Source organism: Lagenorhynchus albirostris, chromosome 1 (assembly GCF_949774975.1).
Source record: "Lagenorhynchus albirostris chromosome 1, mLagAlb1.1, whole genome shotgun sequence".
In the NCBI taxonomy this organism is placed as follows: Eukaryota; Metazoa; Chordata; class Mammalia; order Artiodactyla; family Delphinidae; genus Lagenorhynchus; species Lagenorhynchus albirostris.
In genome coordinates this window covers 78,046,868-78,069,637 of record NC_083095.1, presented here as the reverse complement: position 1 = coordinate 78,069,637, position 22,770 = coordinate 78,046,868, and the positions used below count along the sequence as shown (strand labels likewise).

The 22,770-nt window shown below is 40.3% G+C and overlaps 1 protein-coding gene across 1 annotated transcript in view; it reads right to left on the bottom strand.

The window, feature by feature from the left end:
• The window catches only part of FMN1 (formin 1), a 397,262-nt gene that overhangs the window by 302,247 nt on the left and 72,245 nt on the right, over positions 1-22,770 (bottom strand). The window contains exon 2 of the mRNA XM_060146914.1: positions 14,628-14,806. Within this exon, the coding sequence (XP_060002897.1) occupies positions 14,628-14,806 (179 nt within the window). The remainder of the gene's footprint in view (positions 1-14,627; positions 14,807-22,770) is intronic.

Below are 22,770 nucleotides of genomic sequence, written 5' to 3'. Positions count from 1 at the left end.
TGTACGCATTTCATTTAAAATGTCCTTACTGGGCTTCCCTGGTGGCGCAGTGCTTGAGAGTCCGCCTGCCGATGCAGGGGACACGGGTTCGTGCCCCAGTCCGGGAGGATCCCACATGCCGCGGAGCGGCTGGGCCCGTGAGCCATGGCCGCTGAGCCTGCGCGTCCGGAGCCTGTGCTCCACAATGGGAGAGGCCACAACAGTGAGAGGCCCGCATATCGCAAATTAAAAAAAAAAAAGTCCTTAGTCTTACAAATACGAAAATCAAGCTTGAAATAGTTATTACATTACTGCTTAGGGTCTTACTGTCAGATATTTCTAAGACGGGCTCCACCAAGCAGTATCAAAGAGTCCTTGGAAATGGATTCAATGTCCGTGACAAAATAAAATATTTTAAGAGGAAAAAGGAAAGGCTTTGACTTACTTGTGAAGCTGAAGAGGAGAGAAAATAGGAGCATTCTTTAAGGTACAGAATTTCCTGGGACATGTTTTTGAAGAGTTTTGAGCTTTTCCTAAATGAGTAATAGTGATGTCCCACAGAAATAACCACTACAGAAGGCATGGAGTCCATGGAGAAAGCATTTCAATGATGGCTAAAGTTGCTCATGATGAAAGTTGTAGATGAAGATCTGGAATCTAAGAAACTGTATGTATCTCTTGATGTCTATACTCTTGTTCTTCCTGAGTGGTGAAACTAGACAGCCACTGACTCCACTGTAACTGGATATCTTTTTTTGTCCTTAATTTTTTTTTAAGTAAAAGTTATCTTGGGAATATTAGTTCCAACACCAAAGATCTAGTTATCATTTTTAAATACTTTTAAATTTAAAGGAGGCAAAAAAAATTAGGGAAGATGAGGATTTACCTAAAACAAAATGAAGGTGGATGATAAGAACATGCATGAGAGGAGAGAAGGGGGAGAGCTAGCATTTTTTTAGGGTGTCATTGTTGTCCCAAGTAGGTACTATGCTAGGTTCTTTATGCAAGTTTCTAATACCTTAATCCTCCCCATAACTCTATGAGAAAGGTGTCATTGACCCCGTTTTTTTTCGTGTTTTTTTTTTTTTCCGGTACACGGGCCTCTCACTGTTGTGGCCTCTCCCGTTGTGGAGCACAGGCTCTGGACACGCAGGCTCAGCGGCCATGGCTCACGGGTCCAGCCGCTCCACGGCATGTGGGATCCTCCCGGACTGGGATACGAACCCGTGTCCCCTGAATCGGCAGGCGGACTCTCAACCACTGGGCCACCAGGGAAGCCCGATCCTATTCTTAAACACAGTTAAAGAGAGGGCAAAGAAAAAGAGGAGAGGCCAGAGCTATGGCTTTGAAGTGAGATGTATTTGGGTTCACTATGGGATATTACTTACTAGTTACACGCAAGATGTGTCACTTAGGCAAGTTCCTTAACTTCTATGAACCAGTATTTACATGTATAAAATAGGGAAAATAATAACTCATAGGATTGTTCTAAGAATTAAATGTGCTAATGTTCCTAACCCAGTGCTTGCCTGATTCGCAACAGACACCCAGTAAATAGTAAGCATACTTTATGAAGCATGTATGAAGCCTTCAGAAAACAAGCTAGCTTGATAGTTCTAAATTCACTTCACTTGCAAATACAAGCCCCATTGTCATGAATATGCTAATGATGTGGGGACGGCCACCTGCGGCCTTTAGCTTTAAGCTCTTGTTGGCTTCCATGAAAACAAAACAAGGAATGTGGCCCTTTCCATGTACTGCAGAGGCACTGTATCAGAGAGCCCTCTGCATCCATTCTTTGCTGTCAAAGTCAATTGAGGCCACAGAGTTTGCCTTTTAGGAGTGAAGGAACGTGAGGGCCTGAAATCTGCTCGTGTTCCCGTCAGCGTTTCCCCATCAACTGTAAAGACCCAAGGTCTGAGGCATCCAGCGTCCCAGCTGAGCAGCTGCAGAATCTTCACTGGATTGAGTTCTGTGGGGTGATTTTGGTTGTGGTTCTAGCTTTCTAATTCTGAGCCCGGTTCTCAATCCTTCTCACTGATTATGAGAGCTAACTCATATCCATGAAATGAATTCGGTTCTTCAATTAAAAGCAAAACAAAAGAAAACAAACAAATCAGGAAAGCAGCCAAAGTAGTGGAGAGGTAGAGGGGCTTCACATTTAAGCACCTAGGTCCAGACTCGGACAGACCTGGGTTCAGATCCTTGCACCTGCCTTTACTGAACCTCTCTCCTTATTTGTATCAATACAATAGGTACAATAATACTTCAAAGAATGGTGCCTGGCATTGAGGAAGTGATCAATTCATGGCAGTTTTGTTACTGGCTTAGACACTTAAGGTTTGGTGTGGACTTGGTAATTACATCTTTCCGTTCATAAGATGCAAATACTTGGAACCCGATGCTGTGTCCTCTGCAGACAATTAGGCTAATTCAATAAGGAGCGTCCCAGGACCCACGAGTGGGGTGATGGAGATGATCCTTGGAAACCAGCAACACCAAGAAGAGTTCAAGGCTTGTGTTTTAAGAGCTGCATGCAAAATCCTACTTTCAGAATTCATGCAACCAATATAGAATTCTGACGGCTGCTTGCCTTTTCTGCTCTGCATACCTTTTGTCCATCTCAGGCCACACCTCTTTTAGTGTCTTTTTTCTGTCCTGCCCACGTCCCTTATTTACAGACATTTTACAAACTATCCTCCATGGTGAATAGTCATCTCAAATGGAATCTTTAAGAAACTGCACTTGTTCTAAGAAGTTAGGCCCCACTTGCTCTCTGGTCTGTCCAGATTCAGTTGCCTTGACATGTCTGGCTCAAAGTGCACTGGCAACTGAGGAACACGGCTAATGACAGTTTCTAATAGTGGAATATAAGAAACTGCCCTTTAAGGCTAACTGTGTAATGGTCATGCTCTAAATGAGCACTCTGGGGTGACTGAGGGTTTATCCCATATGGATGCTACCCCAAGGCAATTCACACATTTGGCGCATTTGTATGTTGTTCCCAAACTGACACCTAGGATTGCCAGACTTATTAAATAGAATACAGGACAACCAGTTAATTTTGAATTTCAGACAAACAACAAATTATTTTTCACTGAATATGTCCTATGTAATATTTAGCAACCTCATGACCTCAACGTGGAACTGACTGAGCACTGGGTTCTTTCAAGAACTTTCTAGGTCACCCAGAATGGTCTACGGGATTTGCTAGAGCAGGGTGATCACCCAAACAGAACCTCTCTACATAGCAGTCTGGCTGACATTCAGCCAAGGGTCAGCAGCAGTGGTTGCTTAAACACTGAAATATATACTGGCTGGTAAACAGATGCTGCTCGGAGCCTCCCTGGTGTCTACCTTCCACCAGCTCCACCTCTTGCCATTCCTCCAAGGAACCCTTGGACCTTCTCACAGTTCAGTAACTAAAAGATGAAGGTAACATGCGACAACACGGATGGACCGCAAGGGCATGATGCTAAGAAGAATAAGTCAGACAGAGAAAGACGAATACTGTTATGTTCTCACTTATAAGTGGAATCTAAAAGAACCCAAATTCATAGAAACAGAAAAGGGACTGGTGATTGCCAGATGTGGGGAGATGAAGACAGAGGAAAATGGGTGAAAGGTAGTCAGAAGGTACAGACTTCCAGTTGTAAGATTGCTAAGTCCTGGGGATGTAATGTACAGGATGGTGGCTATAGTTAACAATGCTGTATTGCACGTTTGAAAGTTGCTAAGAGAGTAGATCTTGAAAGTTCTCATCCCAAGAAAAAAACGCTTGTAACTACGTGAGGTGATGGATGTGAAATGAATTTATTGTGGTGATCATTTCACAGTATATACATGTACCAAATCATTATGTTGTACACTTGAAACTTAAACAATATTGTATGTTAATTACACCTCAATAAAACCAGGGAAGAAAAAAAGGATTGCACTGGAGAAACAGAAAGAAATGATATGAGCCTTCAAATAGAGTTAGGAGACGATAAATTTTGGTCTCACTATCAGAGTTGTGACATTGTTCCTCGTATTAAAACGAAGATTCATGTTGAGAATATTAAGATGTATTTGTTTTTCTTTTAAATAATTTCCATCTCTTTCTTTGAATTTCTTGTATTTCTTTGTATTTCTTTTAAGGAATTTTCATTCCCCACACACCACACTGCTTGGGTTGACTTACGCTCCTTTAATAGAATCAGGAAATGTAATATTATAGCTAAAAGGAACACTGTTTCATCTGTTCGTGTTCCTCCCATCCTGTCCGCACACACTTATTAAAGAAACTGAGGCCCACCGAAGTTAACTGGTGCCCAGAGTCCCACAGCTAGCTAGTGGTTGAGCCAGCAGTGGAAGTGAAGTGAAGGAGACCTCCACCTCTCGTTCTAGACCAGAGTGGGCCAGATCTGACCCACTGCCTATTTTTGAATGACTCCTTTAAGAATGATCTTTACATTTTTTAATGGTGGGAAAAAAAATCAAAGATGAATAATATTTTTGATAGGTGAAAATAATATGAAATTCAAATTTCAGTGTCTATAGACTTTTATGGGAACACAGGCACACTTATTCATGTATGTATTCTCTACAGCTGCTTGTGTTAACAGGGTTGAGTGGTTACAACAGAGATTGTATGGTCCCAAAGCCTAAAATATTTCCTCTCTGGCTCTTGACAAAAATAAATAACTAAATAAAAATTAATGCACAGCTAAATAAGGGGCCTTAATAGCACCCTCAGCCCTAATGCCTGGGGCCATTCCAATTGGTGGATGCCAAATTCCCACCAATTATTAAATGTTTTAGCTATCACCCCTACATACTAATGAAATGCTGCATGTCCACAGAAAAAGACTGATTAAAGCAACTTCTTGGGTGGACCTTCAAGATGGTGGAGAAGTAAGACATGGAGATCACCTTCCTCCCCACAAATACATCAAAATTACATCTACATGTGGAACAACTCCTACAGAACACCTACTGAACACTGACAGAAGACCTCAGACTTCCCGAAAGGCAAGAAACTCCCCCATGTACCTGGGTAGGGCAAAAGAAAAAAGAATAAACAGAGACAAAAGAATAGGGACTGGACCTGCTCCAGTGGGAGGGAGCTGTGAAGGAGGAAAGGTTTCCACACACTAGGAAGCCCCTTCGCGGGTGGAGACTGCGGGTGGCGGAGGGGGGAGCTTTGGGGCCGCGGAAGAGAGCACAGCAACAGGGGTGTGGAGGGCAAAGCGGAGAGATTCCCACACAGAGGATCGGTGCCGACCGGCACTCACCAGCCCGAGAGCCTTGTCTGCTCACCCGCCGGGGAGGGTGGGGCCTGGAGCTGAGGCTCAGGCTTCGGAGGTCAGATTCCAGGGACAGGACTGGGGTTGGCTGCATGAACACAGCCCGAAGGGGCTATTGCCCCACAGCTAGCCGGGAGGGAGTCCGGGAAAATGTCTGGACGTGCCCAAGAGGCAAGAGACCATAGTTTCAGAGTGCGCAAGGAGAGGGGATTCAGAGCACTGCCTAAATGAGCTTCAGAGACAGGCGTGAGCTGCGGCTATCAGCTCGGACCCCAGAGACGGGCATGAAACGCTAAGGCTGCTGCTGCCACCAAGAAAACTTTGTGCAAGTGCAGGTCACTATCCACACACCCCCAGGAGCCTGTGCAACCCGCCACTGCCAGGGTCCCGTGATCCAGTGAAAACTTCCCCGTGAGAACGCTTGGCGCACCTCAGGCAGCTGCAAAGTCATGTTGGCCTCTGCCGCCGCAGGCTCGCCCCACATTCCAATTATAACTACCCTACCCCTCCCTCCCCCAGGCCTGAGTGAGCCAGAACCCCCTAATCAGCTGCTGCTTTAAACCCGTCCTGTCTGGGTGGGAACAGAAACCTGAGGGCAACCTACACGCAGAGGTGGGGCCACATCCAAAGCTGAACCCTGGGAGCTGTGCAAACAAAGAAGAGAAAGTGAAATTTCTCCCTGCAGCCTCAGAAGCAGTGGATTAAATACCCGCAATCAACTTGAGGTACCCTGCATCTGTGGAATACCTGAATAGACAACGAATCATCCCAAAACTGAGGTGGTGGACTTTGGGAGCAACTGCAGACTTGGGGTTTCCTGTCTGTGGCTGACTTGTTTCTGATTTTTATGTTTATCTTACTATAGTTTTTAGCACTTGTTATCACTGGTGGATTTGTTTATTGGTTTGGTTGCTCTCTTTTTTTTATTACTTATTTTTTTAATTTAATAATTTTTAATTTTTTAATTATTTAATTAACTTATCTATTTATTTATTTTTATTCATTATTTTCTTTCTTTTTTTCTCCCTCTTCTTCTGAGCCGTGTGGCTGACAGGGTCTTGGTGCTCCAGGCTGGTGTCAGGCCTGAGCCTCTGAGGTGGGAGAGCCGAGTCCAGGACATTGGACCACCAGAGACCTCCTGGCCCCATATAATATCAATCAGCAAGAGCTCTCCCAGAGATCTCCAACTCAACACTAAGATCCAGCTCCACTCAACGACCAGCAAGCTCCAGTGCTGGACACCCCATGCCAAACAACTAGCAAGACAGGAACACAACCCCACCCATTAGCAGAGAGGCTGCCTAAAATCATACAAGTTCACAGACAGCCCAAAACACACCATCAGACAGAGCCCTGCCCACCAGAAAGACAAGATCCAGTCCTACGCACCAGAACACAGGCACCAGTCCCCTCTACCAGGAAGCCTACACAACCCACTGAACCAACCTTACCCACTGAGGGCAGACACCAGAAACAGCAGAAACTACGAACCTGAAGCCTGCGAAAAGGAGACCCCAAACACAGTAAGTTAAGCAAAATAGGAAGACAGAGAAATATGCAGCAGATGAAGGAGCAAGGTAAAAACCCACCAGACCAAACAACTGAAGAGGAAATAGGCAGTCTACCTGAAAAAGAATTCAGAGTAATGATAGTAACGATGATCCAAAATCTTGGAAATAGAATAGAGAAAATACAAGAAATGTTTAACAAGGACACAGAAGAACTAAGGAGCAAACAATGATGAACAACAAAATAAATGAAATTAAAAATTCTCTAGAAGGAATCAATAGCAGATTAACTGAGGGAGAAGAACGGATAAGTGACCTGGAAGATAAAATAGTGGAAATAACTACCACAGAGCAGAATAAAGATAAAAGAATGAAAAGAATTGGGGACAGTCTCAGAGACCTCTGGGACAACATTAAACGCACCAACATTTGAATTATATGTGTCCCAAAGAAGAAGAGAAAAAGAAAGGGCCTGAGAAAATATTTGAAGAGATTATAGTTGAAAATTTCCCTAACATGGGAAAGGAAATAATCAAGTCCAGGAAGCACAGAGAGTCCCATAAAGGATAAATCCAAGGAGAAATACACCAAGACACATATTAATCAAACTATCAAAAATTAAATACAACGAAAAAATATTAAAAACAGCAAGGGAAAAGCAACAAATAACACATAAGGGAATCCCCTTAAGGTTAACACCTGATCTTTCAGCACAAACTCTACAAGCCAGAACGGAGTGGCAGGACATATTTAAAGTCATGAAAGGGAAAAACCTACAACCAAGATTACTCTACCCAGCAAGGATCTCATTCAGATTCGATGGAGAAATTAAAACCTTTGCAGACAAGCAAAAGTTAGGAGAATTCAGCACCACCAAACCAGCTTTACAACAAATGCTAAAGAAACTTCTCTAGGCAGGAAACAAAAGAGAAGGAAAAGACCTACAAAAACAAATGCAAAACAATTAAGAAAATGGTAATAGGAACATACATATCAATAATTACCTTAAATGTAAATGGATTAAATGCTCCAACCAAAAGACATAGACTGGCTGAATGGATACAAAAACAAGACCCATATACATGCTGTCTACAAGACGCCCACTTCAGACCTAGGGAAACATACAGACTGAAAGTGAGGGGATGGAAAAAGGTATTCCATGCAAATGGAAATCAAAAGAAAGCTGGAGTCGCACTTCTCATATAAGACAAAATAGACATTAAAATAAAGACTATTATAAGAGACAAAGAAGGACAATATATAATGATCAAGGGATCAATCCAAGAAGAAGATATAACAATTATAAATATATGTGCTCCCAACATAGGAGCACCTCAATACATAAGGCAAATGCTATGTAACAGCCATAATAGGGGAAATTGACAGCTACACAATCATAGTAGGGGACTTAAATACCCCACTTTCATCAATGGACAGAGCATCCAGAATGAAAATAAATAAGGAAACACATGCTTTAAATGACACATTAGACAAGATGGACTTAATTGATATTTATAGGACATTCCATCCAAAAACAACAGAATACACTTTCTTCTCAAGTGCTCATATGAGGAACATTCTCCAGGAATGATCATATCTTGGGTCACAAATCAACCCTTGGTAAATTTAAGAAAATTGAAATCGTATTAAGTATCTTTTCCGACCACAACACTATGAGACTAGATATCAATTACAGGAAAATAACTGTAAAAAATACAAACAGGTGGAGGCTAAACAATACACTACTTAATAACCAAGAGATCACTGAAGAAATCAAAGAGGGAATCAAAAAATACCTAGAAACAAATGACAATGAAAACACGATGACCCAAGACCTATGCGATGTAGCAATAGCAGCTCTAAGAGGGAAGTTTATAGCAATATAATCCTACCTCAAGAAACAAGAAACATCTCAAATAAACAACCTAACCTTACACCTAAAGCAATTAGAGAAAGAACAAAGAAAACCCCAAAGTTAGCAGAAGGAAAGAAATCATAAAGATCAGATCAGAAATAAAAGAGAAAGAAATAAAGGAAACAATAGCAAAGATCAATAAAACTAAAAGCTGGTTCTTTGAGAAGATAAACAAAATGATAAACCATTAGCCAGACTCATCAAGAAAAAAAGGGATAAGACTCAAATCAAAAGAATCAGAAATGAAAAAGAAGTAACAACTGATAGTGCAGAAATGCAAAGGATCATGAGAGATTACTACGAGCAACCATATGCCAAATAAATAGACAACCTGGAAGAAATGGACAAATTCTTAGAAAAGCACAACCTTCTGAGACTGAACCAGGAATAAATAGAAAATATAAACAGACCAATCACAAGCACTGAAATTGAAACTGTGTTAAAAATCTTGCAACAAACAAAAGCCCAGGACCAGATGGCTTCACAGGCGAATTCTATGAAACATTTACAGAAGAGCTAACACCTATACTTCTCAGACTCTTCCAAATTATAGCAGAGGGAGGAACACTCCCAAACTCATTCTATGAGGCCACCATCACCCTGATACCAAAAGCAGACAAAGATGTCACAAAAAAAGAGAAAACTACAGGCCAATATCACTGATGAAAGTAGATGCAAAAATCCTCAACAAAATACTAGCAAACAGAATCCAACAGCACATTAAATGGATCATACACCATAATAAAGTGGGGTTTATCCCAGGAACTCAAGTATTCTTCAATATACGTAGATCAATCAATGTGATACACCATATTAACAAACTGAAGGAGAAAAACCATATGATCATCTAATAGATGCAGAAAAAGCTTTTGACAAAATTCAACACCCATTTGTGATAAAAACTCTCCAGAAAGTAGGCACACAGGGAACTTACCTCAATTTAATAAAGGCCATATATGACAAAGCCACAGCCAACATCGTTCTCTATGGTGAAAAACTGAAGCCATTTCCACTAATATCAGGAACAAGACAAGGTTGCCCACTCTCACCACTGTTATTCAACATTGTTTTGGAAGTTTTAGCCACAGCAATCAGAGAAGAAAAAGAAACAAAAGGAATCTAACCGGAAAAGAAGTAAAACTTGTCACTGTTTGCAGATGACATGATACTATACATAAAGAATCCTAAAGATGCTACCAGAAAACTATTAGAGCTAATCAATGAATTTCATAAAGCAGCCAGATACAAAATTAATGCACAGAAATTTCTTGCATTCCTATACACTAATGATGAAAAATCTGAAAGAGAAATTAAGGAAATACTCCCATTTACCATTGCAACAAAAAGAATAAAATACCTAGGGATAAACCTACCTAAGGAGTCAAAACACCTGTATGCAGAAAACTATAAGACACTGATGAAAGAAATTAAAGATGATACCAACAGATGGAGAGATATACCATGTTCTTGGATTGGAAGAATCAACATTGTGAAAATGACTATACTACCCAAAGCAATCTACAGATTCACTGCAATCCCTGTCAAACTACCAATGGCCTTTTTCAGAGAAGTAGAAGAAAAAATTTTACACTTTGTAAAGACCCCGAATAGCCAAAGCAACCTTGAGAAAGAAAAACAGAGCTGGAGGAATCAGGCTCCCTGACTTCAGACTATACTACAAAGCTACAGTAATCAAGATAGCATGGTACTGGAACAAAAACAGAAATATAGATCAATGGAACAGGATAGAAAGCACAGAGATAAACCTATGCACATATGGTCACCTTCTGTTTGATAAAGGAGGCAAGAGTATACAATGGAGAAAGGACAGCATCTTCAATAAGTGGTGCTGGGAAAACTGGACAGCTAAATGTAAAAGAATGAAATTAGAGAACTCCCTAACATCATATACAAAAATCAACTCAAAATGGATTAAAGACCTAAATATAAGGCCAGACACTATAAAACTCTTAGAGTAAAGCATAGGCAGAACACTCTATGACATAAATCACAGCAAGATCCTTTTTGACCCATCTCCTAGAGAAATGGAAATAAAAACTAAAATAAACAAATGGGACCTAATGAAAATTGAAAGCTTTTGCACAGCAACAGAAAACATAAATAAGATGAAAAGACAACCCTCAGAATGGGAGAAAATATTTACAAATGAAGCAACTGAGAAAGAATTAATCTCCAAAATTTACAAGGAGCTCATTCAGCTCAATTATCAAAAAAACAGATAACCCAATCCAAAAATGGGCAGAAGACCTAAACAGACATTTCTCCAAAAAAAACATACAGATGGGCAACAAATGCATGAAAAGATGCTCACCATCACTAATCATTAGAGAAGTGCATATCAAAACCACAATGAGGTATCACCTCACACCAGTCAGAATGGCCATCATCAAAAAATCTACAAACAATGCTGGGGAGGGTGTGGAGAAAAGGGAACCCTCTTGCACTGTTGGTAGGAATGTAAATTTATACAGCCGCTATGGAGAACAGTATGGAGGTTCCTTAAAAAACTAAAAAGAGAACTACCATACAACCCAGCAATCCCACTACTGGGTATATACCATGAGAAAACCATAATTCAAAAAGAGTCATGTACCACAATGTTCATTGCAGCTCTATTTACAATAGCCAGGACATGGAAGCACCTAAGTGTCCACTGACAGATGAATCGATAAAGAAGATGTGGCACATATATACAATGCAATATTACTCAGCCATAAAAAGAAACAAAATTGAGTTATTTGTAGTGAGGTGGATAGACCTAGAGTCTGTCACACAGAGTGAAGTAAGTCAGAAAGAGAAAAAAAAAATACCGTATGCTAACACATATATATGGAAACAATAAACAACAAAAAAAGTTCCGAGCAGGTCAGGAATAAAGACGCAGACGTAGAGAATGGACTTGAGGACACAGGGAGGGGGAAGGGTAAGCTGGGACGAAGTGAGAGAGTGGCATGGACATATATACACTACCAAATGTAAAACAGATAGCTAGTGGGAAGCAGCTGCATAGCACAGGGAGATCAACTCCGTGCTTTGTGACCACCTAGAGGGGTGGGATAGGGAGGGTGGGAGGGAGACGCAAGAGGGAAGAGATATGAGGATATATGTATATGTATAGCAGATTCACTTTGTTATACAGCAGAAACTAACACACCATTGTAAAGCAATTATACTCCAATAAAGATGTTAAAAAAGAAAAGTAACTTCTTAATGATGACCCTGCAAATCAGGTTCAAAACTGAAAACGAGCAGTCCTCTCCAACATTTAAGGCTGATCAAAGTATCATAAAGCAATACACGTCTCCCTGAGCTTAGCGTTCACAGCCCCCCAGAGGAAAGAAGTCCTTGCGAGCTGGTGCGGTGATCAGTAACAGGATGCAAAATCAGTACAACCCTCCCAAGCAGACATCTTAGAATAACAATATTCAGAACACAGGAGACAAATTGCAGCTTCTGAAGAGGGGGTAGGGCTTTCAGGTGAGGAGTCTTAGGGACCAAGCTATAAAACCACTGATGTAGAAAATAATCTAAAGAAACTACCCCAGTTTTTAAAAATTATAATTAATGGAAAACTAAGAAACATGTAAATATTTATATATATGTTATTGTATATTTATGTAAATTATATATAAACATATATTATTTATACATCATATATAATATATGTAATATATAAATATTATATTTGTTATACATGTATTGTATATAATATATATAATTATATATATGTGTGTATACACACACACCATTAAAGCCTGGTTCAGGAAATAGACCTTGTTTATGTGATATGTTTCAAAAGCCTAAAAATACTTATATTTATAGACAATAAAGCAAAGTTTATCCTAAATATTGGAGGGGAGGAGTATAAGAAAAATTGGTAGTGCTATTTATTTCCAAATTGTAGTACTATCCCAAAATAAAAAACAACTTTAGGGAATTCCCTGGCAGTCCAGTGATTAGGACTCCGCACTTCCACTGCAGGGGGCACAGGTTTGATAGCTGGTCAGGGAACTAAGATCCTGCATGCCGTGCCCTTGGCCAAAAAAAAAAATTTTAACATCCAATAACAGAGAAATGATTAAATAAATTTTGAGATACAATGTAGAGGAACATTATCCATTCACTGAAAATATATCCAGGAGGAAGTTGTAGCAACATGGACAAGCAATGTAAAAGTAATAGGCAAAGAAAAAAAAAGAAAGTAATAAGGATATAAAATCTATGCCTATAAGTTAAAAGAAAAAAAGTTCCTCACTGAAAATCCATCATACACAGTGAAAAATACAAAGAAAATTTATCAAAATTTTACAGTTGTTGTCTGTGGTTGCTGAGATTATGAGTTATTACTTTTCTTTCAATTTAACTGAATATTTCAAATTTTACAAAAGGATTGTATATGATTTCTATAATTGAAATAAAGTAAAATTAGGAAATAATTTAATTCACCGAGGAAAAGGAAAACCAGAAATGCATAGTTTAGTCAATGTGTTAAAAAAACACATAAACCCAGCATTTTTTAAAAATACAGAAGAAAAAGAAAGTGGTCTTTCAAAATTCATTTCAGCACGGTGACACGCCAGGCCTCCTGCTGCGGCAAACTCAACTTAATCTGGCCAGTAGATGTCGCTGTTACACTTCTTACTTTGAGCACATCTCAAGATGCACAGTTTGCTTTTTCGGGAGAGGCATGTAAACAAAAACTACAAATTTCCATTTCATCTCATGAAGGGCTGTAGATTTTACAGCTTCATTCCAAGCCTTTTACAATAACTGAGATGTCGAATTCTTTTCTAAAATGACATACGATGACTATGGTTTTTTGATTATGAAAAGTGCACGGTTCTTCTGCTTTTGGTTGCTTGAGAAAATTCCTACCCATATGAACCTTACAGGCCACACTCATCAAAAACATACTTTCAGGGCTTCCCTGGTGGCGCAGTGGTTGAGAGTCCGCCTGCCGATGCAGGGGACACGGGTTCGTGCCCCGGTCCGGGAGGATCCCGCATGCCGTGGAGCGGCTGGGCCCGTGAGCCATGGCCGCTGAGCCTGCGCGTCCGGAGCCTGTGCTCCGCAACTGGAGAAGCCACAACAGTGAGAGGCCCGCGTACCGCAAAACAAAAAAAACAAAAAAACGCAACATACTTTCAGGCTTGAAAATAACGAATTGGAAGTCATTCAAAGAAATCAGGGACACAAGACTATCAACAGGCATTAAAGTTAATAGAGCAGAAAAAAAAGAAAAGTGCCGGTTAGATTCCTAATGCTCACCCCCATCTCTGACGGGAAATGGGGAGGTGAGGAAGGGGCGGTGACAATTGTGACAGTCTGGTCAATCCTATCAGGCCACCTATGGTGTGGAAGTAGCTAAAACCCAGCCCACTGCTTTGTACAGATCAGTCAAGGCATCTGTGTCAATGAATCGATGAATGAATGGGACAGAGAAGCCTGTTTTTCTAATGGGTCATCCTCTATCCCACAGATTTCCTGCCAAATTGTTCACCTGTTATTTGAGCAGCTGCAGAGAAAGAAAGGTTTAGGAATGTGGAAGACAGCCTATTTGAATTTCACTGGAGGATCCAGATCCTATCAGTCAGCTAACACACGTTCTCGAATTTTTAGAAAAATGATATTAAGAGCAGCAAATGGGTTCTCCCACCATGAGGTTTAGGCAGCAAACTGATGTAAGCAGAGTACTCTGTAAATGCTCAGATAAACTGTAAACACAGTCACTTTCTAGTGCACAAATTTCAGCTCACCGATATATAACTGCTTTCTGCCACGGATTGATTTTTAGACGACACTCACACAAATTGTAGCTTCAGCAGCTCTACAAACACACTTTACATTAAATGCATATTAAGTGAGCCTCTGTCAATGGCAAAGAATCATAGCGCAAACACAAAGATTTCTACTTACATGGAGATCCAAGCACAATTTGCTTCTGTTGGGCTTCTCTTTTTCTTCATGGAGCAGAAAGGGACAGGCTGGTCCTGCTCTGTAGGCCAGGACCCATGCACCTCCATCCCTGCTGGGAAGGTCTTTAGCTGCTGTCTGCTCACTGAAGCAGTCCCGGGGGAAGCCCTCAGAAGGGATGCCTAGACCAAACAGAGCAGACCATTAATGACACAGTGGTGACCAATACATCAGGCCAGCCATATCTGGGGACTCCTACGTGGGCCACTTCATAGCACCCATGACTTCCCTTCCTAGTTAATATTTTTAGCGTTTGCTTTTCTCCAAAAGTGTTTCTCTTGATTACTTTTTCTGGCTCACACTAACAATGAATTCAAATATATGCCCTCATATCCAATTAAAAAACTTAAGTCTCCTGGCTGTACTCCATGCTCCCTGTCCTCGCTTACCAGTCGGGCTCTACAGATCGTTCTCTTTCAGAACAGAATCAGAGGATGAGCTGCAGGACGGAAGTCAGGAGTCCTTTGACTTGGACTTTACTACTGTAAAGTTGGCTGTTGGCTTTACTACTGAAAGGTCTCACCTGAGCCAAGTCACTAGTGTGTGTTTTTCCAGGAAAGGAACTGCCCCAAGTTCATCTTCCTTTCTGGGGATAGAATTGCCATGCACGATGCATGCAAATGCATAGTGGCGCTTGGTCAGTGTGTTGAATGAGCGACACCGCATGAGTACACTACTTGGAACACACTACTTGGAACTCACTTCCTCATCTCCAGAATGAGGGCATCAGGCTAGTCCTCATCTGAACTATGTTAGGATGATAATAGTCACGTATGTGCCAGGTAGTGTTCTTAGCCCCTTTCTTCGGTTTTAAAAAGAACTCTATAGGTAGGTATCATTAGCGCCCCCATTTTAGTTGGGGAAACTGAAGTCCAAAGGAGTGAAGCGAATCGCTCAAGATCATAAGATCAGTAAATGGTAAAGCCAGGAATTGAACCCAGGCAGCTAAACACTAGAGGGCGTGCTCTTAATGACTAGATTCCATGGCCTCTGCCTGGCATTCTCGAGATGGCGGTACCTGTTCTACAATAAAAGGACTTCGTGGTCAAGTGAGTGTGAGAAAAGCTACATGTCGTATCCCCAGAGCCACGATTCATGTTAGCATAGTAAAGACCTTGAGCTGTCCTTTACTAAAGAAACTTAGCTCTGGATAAGAGTGTTTTCCAAACTTACATGACCACAGAATCCATTTAAAGGGACACCCGTTAAACACGTCGCAAGCCACCGGCGTTCCACTTGAATATAGTCTGGAAACCACGAGATGACCTTTAAAGTCCCATAGAGCAGTTGGCTCCATAGCTCAGGGGTTAGAGCACTGGTCTTGTAAAGTCCCATAGAGCTCTCAGGTTCCTGGACCTTTTCTAATTCCTGGTAAGCAACCTTGGCAGAATATTAAGCAACCAGGCAGAAGTTCAGGGTTTAGGCTCAGTGCACTTCTGCAACAGAGATGACTGTTGGATATATGATAGGGTGTTTATTACACCTAATCCTTGTAATAGTGTCTCTTTGGCAGGGACCCAAAGCCAGCCAACGACTTCCGCCACGTTGAACACCTGACTTAAAGCAACTTGAGCTGAGAGTAAGTCCGCTAACAAAAGGACTGTGGGATAACACACTTCTCCTTTATATTAGAGTAGCATTTCAGAAGAAAGAAAATTTGAAAACAGCCAAGGTTTTGCTTTTTGTTTGCCTGTTCCATGGGTTGGTTTCTAATCACACTTTAAAGTTGAAAGGTGATGCAGGTCACAGTGTCTCTACAGTTGCCCTCTGGCAGGCTGTCCACAAAACACTTTGCTGTGATCACCGAGAAAATGAAGGTCCAGGGCCTTGGGCATCAACTCTGCAGACATGGGTCCCAGAAGGTTACAACCAGGCTCTTTCTTCACCTGAGCAAGATGTCTTAGAATGAGGGTCTTTTCAGGAACTTGGCCTCATTTTTTCCATACGCCTCTTTCTAACTACTCTTCTCCAGACAGACTTTCTTCTGGGCTTTTGTTTAGGGCCTCATGTGCTACAGAGTGCCCCCACTCCTGCTCAGAAGACATAGAAAAGGACTAATGCCTAAAGAACCTCAGAGAGGAGGGAGTCTGCTAAGCTCCTCCACTGTGACTTCATGGCGACCCCAAGAGGAGGGCAGTGCTAGCCATGCTTTAAGAGACTGAAGAGATTAAAGCTCGGACCCCTCTTAACTTCCATTTATAAAGCTTATCCCCCCCCCCAAAATATTTCTGTTCAGATAACTTCCATTTATATAGCTCATCCCCCCTCCTAGACCATTTCTGATTATCTTTGGCAAGAAAAGCGGAAATAAGCCTTTTAAAATTTATGGTGTACTCTCACCAGGCTACCTCATCTTCAGAAATGTAATAATTACTAATCACATCCCTCGTTTTAAACCCCTCCACTTTTCACTTTCATTTCGGAATAGCTGCTGGCTTTGGGTACAGTTTACACAGATTGATAAAACAACATAAAACATGCTACATACATCACAGAGAACATGCTGTATAACACCTAAGGTAAGATATCTAGATCATCAAAGGCACATTGTCTGGTGAGCAGAAGTTCATCATTTAGGTATAAGAGAGTGGTGAAGCCCCACAATTACAAGGATCTCGTGTCCTTAGATAAAATACAGACACACATGCAAATGTACCCACACACCTGCCGTGGCTGTCCACCACTGCATGAACAGGTGTGGGATGCAATCCAGCTCACTTTATGCAGAGGAAAGACAACGTGAAGTTTAGGCAGAAATGATGAAAAGTAACTTCAGTTTAGAAGTAGTCTTAATTTTCAAGAATCAGTTTCTAATACCTAATTTTAACCAGACAATATCCCTATGAAGCAAACACGCAAGGTAAAGCCATGATGCGTAGTTATTTGGGGAAGGATCTTTAGGACAGGAAAGACCAAGGGCAGAAATAAGTAACAAAACTGTTCTTCTCAAAAGTCTGACAAAGTAGGTGAGGGCACTGGACAAATTCACCATTACAAAGGACATAAACTCATAAAGTAAGTCTTTTTAAATTAATTTTTTAATTGAAGTATAGTTGATTTACAATGTTGTGTTAATTTCTGCTGTACAGCAAAGCGAATATGTATATATATGTACCTATATATACATTCTTTTTTATATTCTTTTGCATTATGGTTTATCATAGGATATTGAATATAGTTCTCTGTGCTATATAGTAGGACCTTGTATATCCATTCTGTACGTAATAGCTTACATCTGCTAACCCCAACTTTCCACTCCTTTATATATAGAATGGATACACAACAAGGTCCTACTGTATAGCACAGAGAACTATATTCAATATCCTATGATAAACCATAATACAAAAGAATATTAAAAAGAATATATATATTCTTTTGTATTCTTACTATATATATATATATATATAGTAATAGTAAGTCTTTGAATGGAGAGTTTTAATAATACCAACTCAAGTTTTTTGAACAGTCAAAAATAAAGCACATGTCTATGTCTATTAAAATAGGTAGTGGCCACACTGCTCTCTTCAACTGAATACATTTAATAAAGAGAGATAAAAATGACCTGAAGTTAGGTAAGTATATTCTGTCAGAACAGTCAAATGTCATTTAATTTTCTGATGCAAATAGATTTTGAGGTATTAGATTTTCATTGAACATTTTATGGAAAGCTTAAAACAGTCTTATCAACTTAATCATGTCTTCCCCTTTCATGTGCATATACTATAAATCTAATTTTTCTTGAATATTTATTAGTTATTTTGTTTCTCAAAAACATTTCAACAGCTTGATGGACCACACATACATACACGGGTTAATTCCACATCTGACCACCTGTTAATACAACATACAGCACAGTCACAGTACAGGAAGGGCAACTTACCTCGAGACCACTTTGAAAGTCTGTGCTTTTCCCAGATGAGCTGCACTTCCTGATGCTAACCTACAACATCAGACTAGGATTTTGCTGTCAATTATCAACACAATGGAAGCAGACAGAAAGGAAAGGTGACGTGCCATTTAAAACTGGAGGCAGTCTCCATAGCTCATCTTCCCCCAATGGCATAAGTCTCCCTACCTGAGGCACATTGGTTTATCGTTCCCATGTCTTCACTTCCTTCCTACATTGTGATTATGCACCAAAGGCCTTTTCCAGTTGCCTTTGTAGCTCCTCCCACTGGCACAGACGTTATATATTTCCCCGTGTCCATGGACATTGGGTCCATGGATGTTGGATCTGGCCCTGTGAGGACTGGCTTTGGCCAACTGAATGTGGGCAGTGTGACAGTGTGACAGTTCTGAGCCAACACCTTAAGAGGTATTGTGTGTTTTTACACCCTGCCTTGTGTTTCTACCATCACCACAAGACAAGCACGTGCTAGGGAGCCTGGACTTAAGACACATAGAGCAGACCCAAACCCAGTCCTGCGGCCTGGAGCCAGACACAGCTGAGCCCAGATCAGATCAAGTGAACCTTGCCAACTCTTAGACCAATGAATGAGAACAATAAATATTTGCTATGAGCCATCAAGATTTGGGTTTTATTTGTTGAAATAGCTGCCTTATACACTCCATCATCTGCCCCCACCAGAAACACTATACCTATAAAAACTTTCAACCATTTCACCTGAGAGGACTTAAAGGCTACAACAGTTTTATTTTATAATTTGTACTAAAAACAGTTATACACTATATTAGGTTTTGAAAAAAATCAGGTGAAAATTCACAGCATACCCATTTCCTCATTCATACCACAATTCACACACAAACTACATTTCATTAAAAATAATAACCTTATTTACCAGGCACTGGCTTTAATTATCACACACACACACACACACACACACACACACACACACACACACACACACACACACACACACACATACACACACAAACCCCAACTTCCAAAGAGAAGTTTGCAAAAATACTGTATAAACAGATTTGGACAAAAGTCCCTAAGGAACAAAATTACAGTGGCTTTCAGCCTTTCTCCTCTAATTTTCCCATCATACTGAGCCCTCACTTGACAGCAGTGATGGAGTGTTATACCTCCAAAAGAAGAGGGGAAAAAAAAAAAACCCTCAGCCTGAAACTCTCATGAGTTTTTGTTCCTATGCTGTAGCTCTCAAGGCCATCCATCATACTTGACTTAAATCCAAAGAGGTGAAGTTTTCTCAACTGTGAATATCAGAACTGATATGTAAAGGGAGACAGGTTGTCTTCCATTATGTTATTCAAACATGTACTTACAAGCAAGAGAGACAGCAATCTAGATGTGTAGCTAATGGAAAGTGACATTGTTAAGTACTTGTAAAGAGGGTGTGTGCTTGTGTGTAATTATTCATGTCTATATCTAGGAAGACAGAGCTTTGGCAAAAGTAAACTCTCATGGCTGCTATCTGTCAGTTAGAGATCAACCCTCAGCAACCCCACTGTCCCCATTTTCATTCCTTGTGATATTTAATGATATAATGTTACTAAACCAGCTAGGTAGCTATAACTCTGAGAAAACATCTTATCTATCCATCCCAGCCTCTAACTCTCCTCGTGAGAAGTATGTAGAGAGAGAAATTATGAGCAAGGACAGACAGGTGGAAGGTGTACAGAGGTATGGAGGGCTGTGGGTAGATCCAGAAATAGGACAGACAGGGGGAGTAGGCATGTCAGTTTCACAGCCTATGAAGAAAGCATTCAATTCCATCAAACAAATGCAGTGTCATTTGGATTTCTAAAATTATGGGCAAATTCAAATAAAATACAATAGAATTTAGAGTTAGAAGGATCTTACGTATCTCCCCACCTACTGCTCATTTTATAGCTGAGGGAACAGAAATCCAGGAAGATTGCGATAGTTCCAACATACCCAGCTAGTGGCAAAGGCAGAACTAAAATCCAGGTTCCAGGGAAATCTTGCATGCTATTTAGAGAAGGACACTACTGCCAATTCCCAGATGGGAATATTGAGGTCTGAGGAAGTAGGAGATGGGAACTATTTGACAGGTGGGATTGATTCCTAACTGTGATCTTTACTAATTCTTTGACCTTAGTGGAATTACTAAACTTCCCTGAATCATTTCCTCATTAATAAAATGAACATAATAAGAATATGCCTGATATTTAGCTGTGCTGAAAACTGTTTTCCTCCAGAAAACTTTTCCTGGAGTGGGTGTGATGAATTGACGGGGTATGTAAAAAAAAGAGAAAGCTGTTTACAGTGAGGGCATATTACACATCACATACTCATGTTAAGGACTATTTTCTTGTCAAAGAAGATACAGAGAAGAAAAATTAAGCTCATAAGAATTCACAGCAGCACTCCAGTGCAGCAGATCCCAAATCTGTTCAAGTCCTAAAAATAGAATTCACATCATCAAATGCAATAGCTCCCAGTAAGTGGCTGATCATCTCCAAAAAGTGCAGCTCCTCAGGGAACTTCATAGACACCCTACGACACATCTTCCCCGAAGGTCAAACACAGGAGCCTACAGCATGAATGAAACTATTTATAGGCATAGCTGTAAATGAAATCGCTTTTTAAAGAGGTACATCAATATCTATTTTTATGATTATTACATTAACCTCTTTCCATGATCTTTTCCTATAAAGAATACAAATGTTAGATGAGAGGCAAATAGTACTCAAGCCAGGAAACTGAACTGTGGCTATAGTTAAACTGGATATTTTAACACCTGAAAACAGGGGCATGTACTTAAAGTAGCACAAATGCTGCTGAGTCACTCTGCCTTAGAAAGGATACAAGGTAGGAGCAGGTGCACCTAAGTAAGGTTTGGTGCAGAAAAGATCAAGAAAGGATCAGATCTGGAAGGCTGTAATGTTCACTGAGACATTAAGAACCTCTGTCCATTCACAGATAGTAAATGCTGAAGAAATTGATATTGGTACCTCAAATGCCTAGGTTATCAACACATTTTGGTATGTTTGGTCATGAGGAATATACTTGCTTATTAACAAAAAATATTGAAGAACAAGAATGAAAACATTTCTTATAGTATTCATTATAAATACATTTGAATAGCCTTTTTTTCTTTTTATGTCACATTGTTCCAGTTATTATGGGGATAGTTTCACCAATGGGGAACCCACCTCTTGAAGAGATATGACATAATTACCAATTATATTAATAGCTAAGGCAGTACAAAATACTAAGCCTTGAATAATAAAATATATAATAAACAATTTTTAAAAATCTCTTTCCAAAAAGAAATGATCTTAAGAAATTCACCAAAAAAATGAATATACATAACAAGACTGATACAAAGAAAAAAAGAAGGCACATATGCCCATGTTAAGGGTAAACATTTAAGAGATTAAGAACAAAATATGGCTTTGAGTGTCCTTATAAAGCAAGAATGAAAGAGCATTTAGTTATTTCACCCCTATTATCAGAAGGAAGAAAGACTGATCCTATGGGCTGACAAAGGTTTTTCTAATATTAAATTCTGAGAGAAATTGCTATATTACAGAGTTAGTTCCTACCCGAGCCTTAGCCCCACCCCAGCTGTTTGACCAACAACTGACTTCACAGAGCCAATGGGGCTGGTCTAGTTGTCTATCAGTGACCTTTGTCCTTCTAACCAGAAAGGTTTGGAGATTATCTTGACCACTCAGTGATTTGGAACTGAAGTGATGAGTTCTTCAGCAGAGTAGCTAAGTAGTGGCATCCTAGAAACAGCAAGTGTTTTTAATGAACCCTTCTGCCAAGGTGTCTTAGGCATCATAGGCAACAGGGTTTTTCTATCTCCCTTCTTCCCCCAGGCATTAGTACTGAAGAGGATCCTGGCACTTTATCCCAACAACCTTAGCTGAGGCCTGATTATCACTTTCTCTCTCCACAAATTCATTTTCTTAAGGGTAAGTAACATCCTACAAATGGGACATTTACTATGCATCACACACTTTATATATGTTACACATTACTAAGAATCTTCACAATAATCCTGCAAGTTAGGTGTAAAGTATTAAAGATGAGAAAACTAATGAAATAGAGACATTAACTTTGCCCAGGGTCAAATTGTAAGCAGGAGAATTAGGTTCTGAACCCAGAGCCTGGAATTAACCTCCTGCC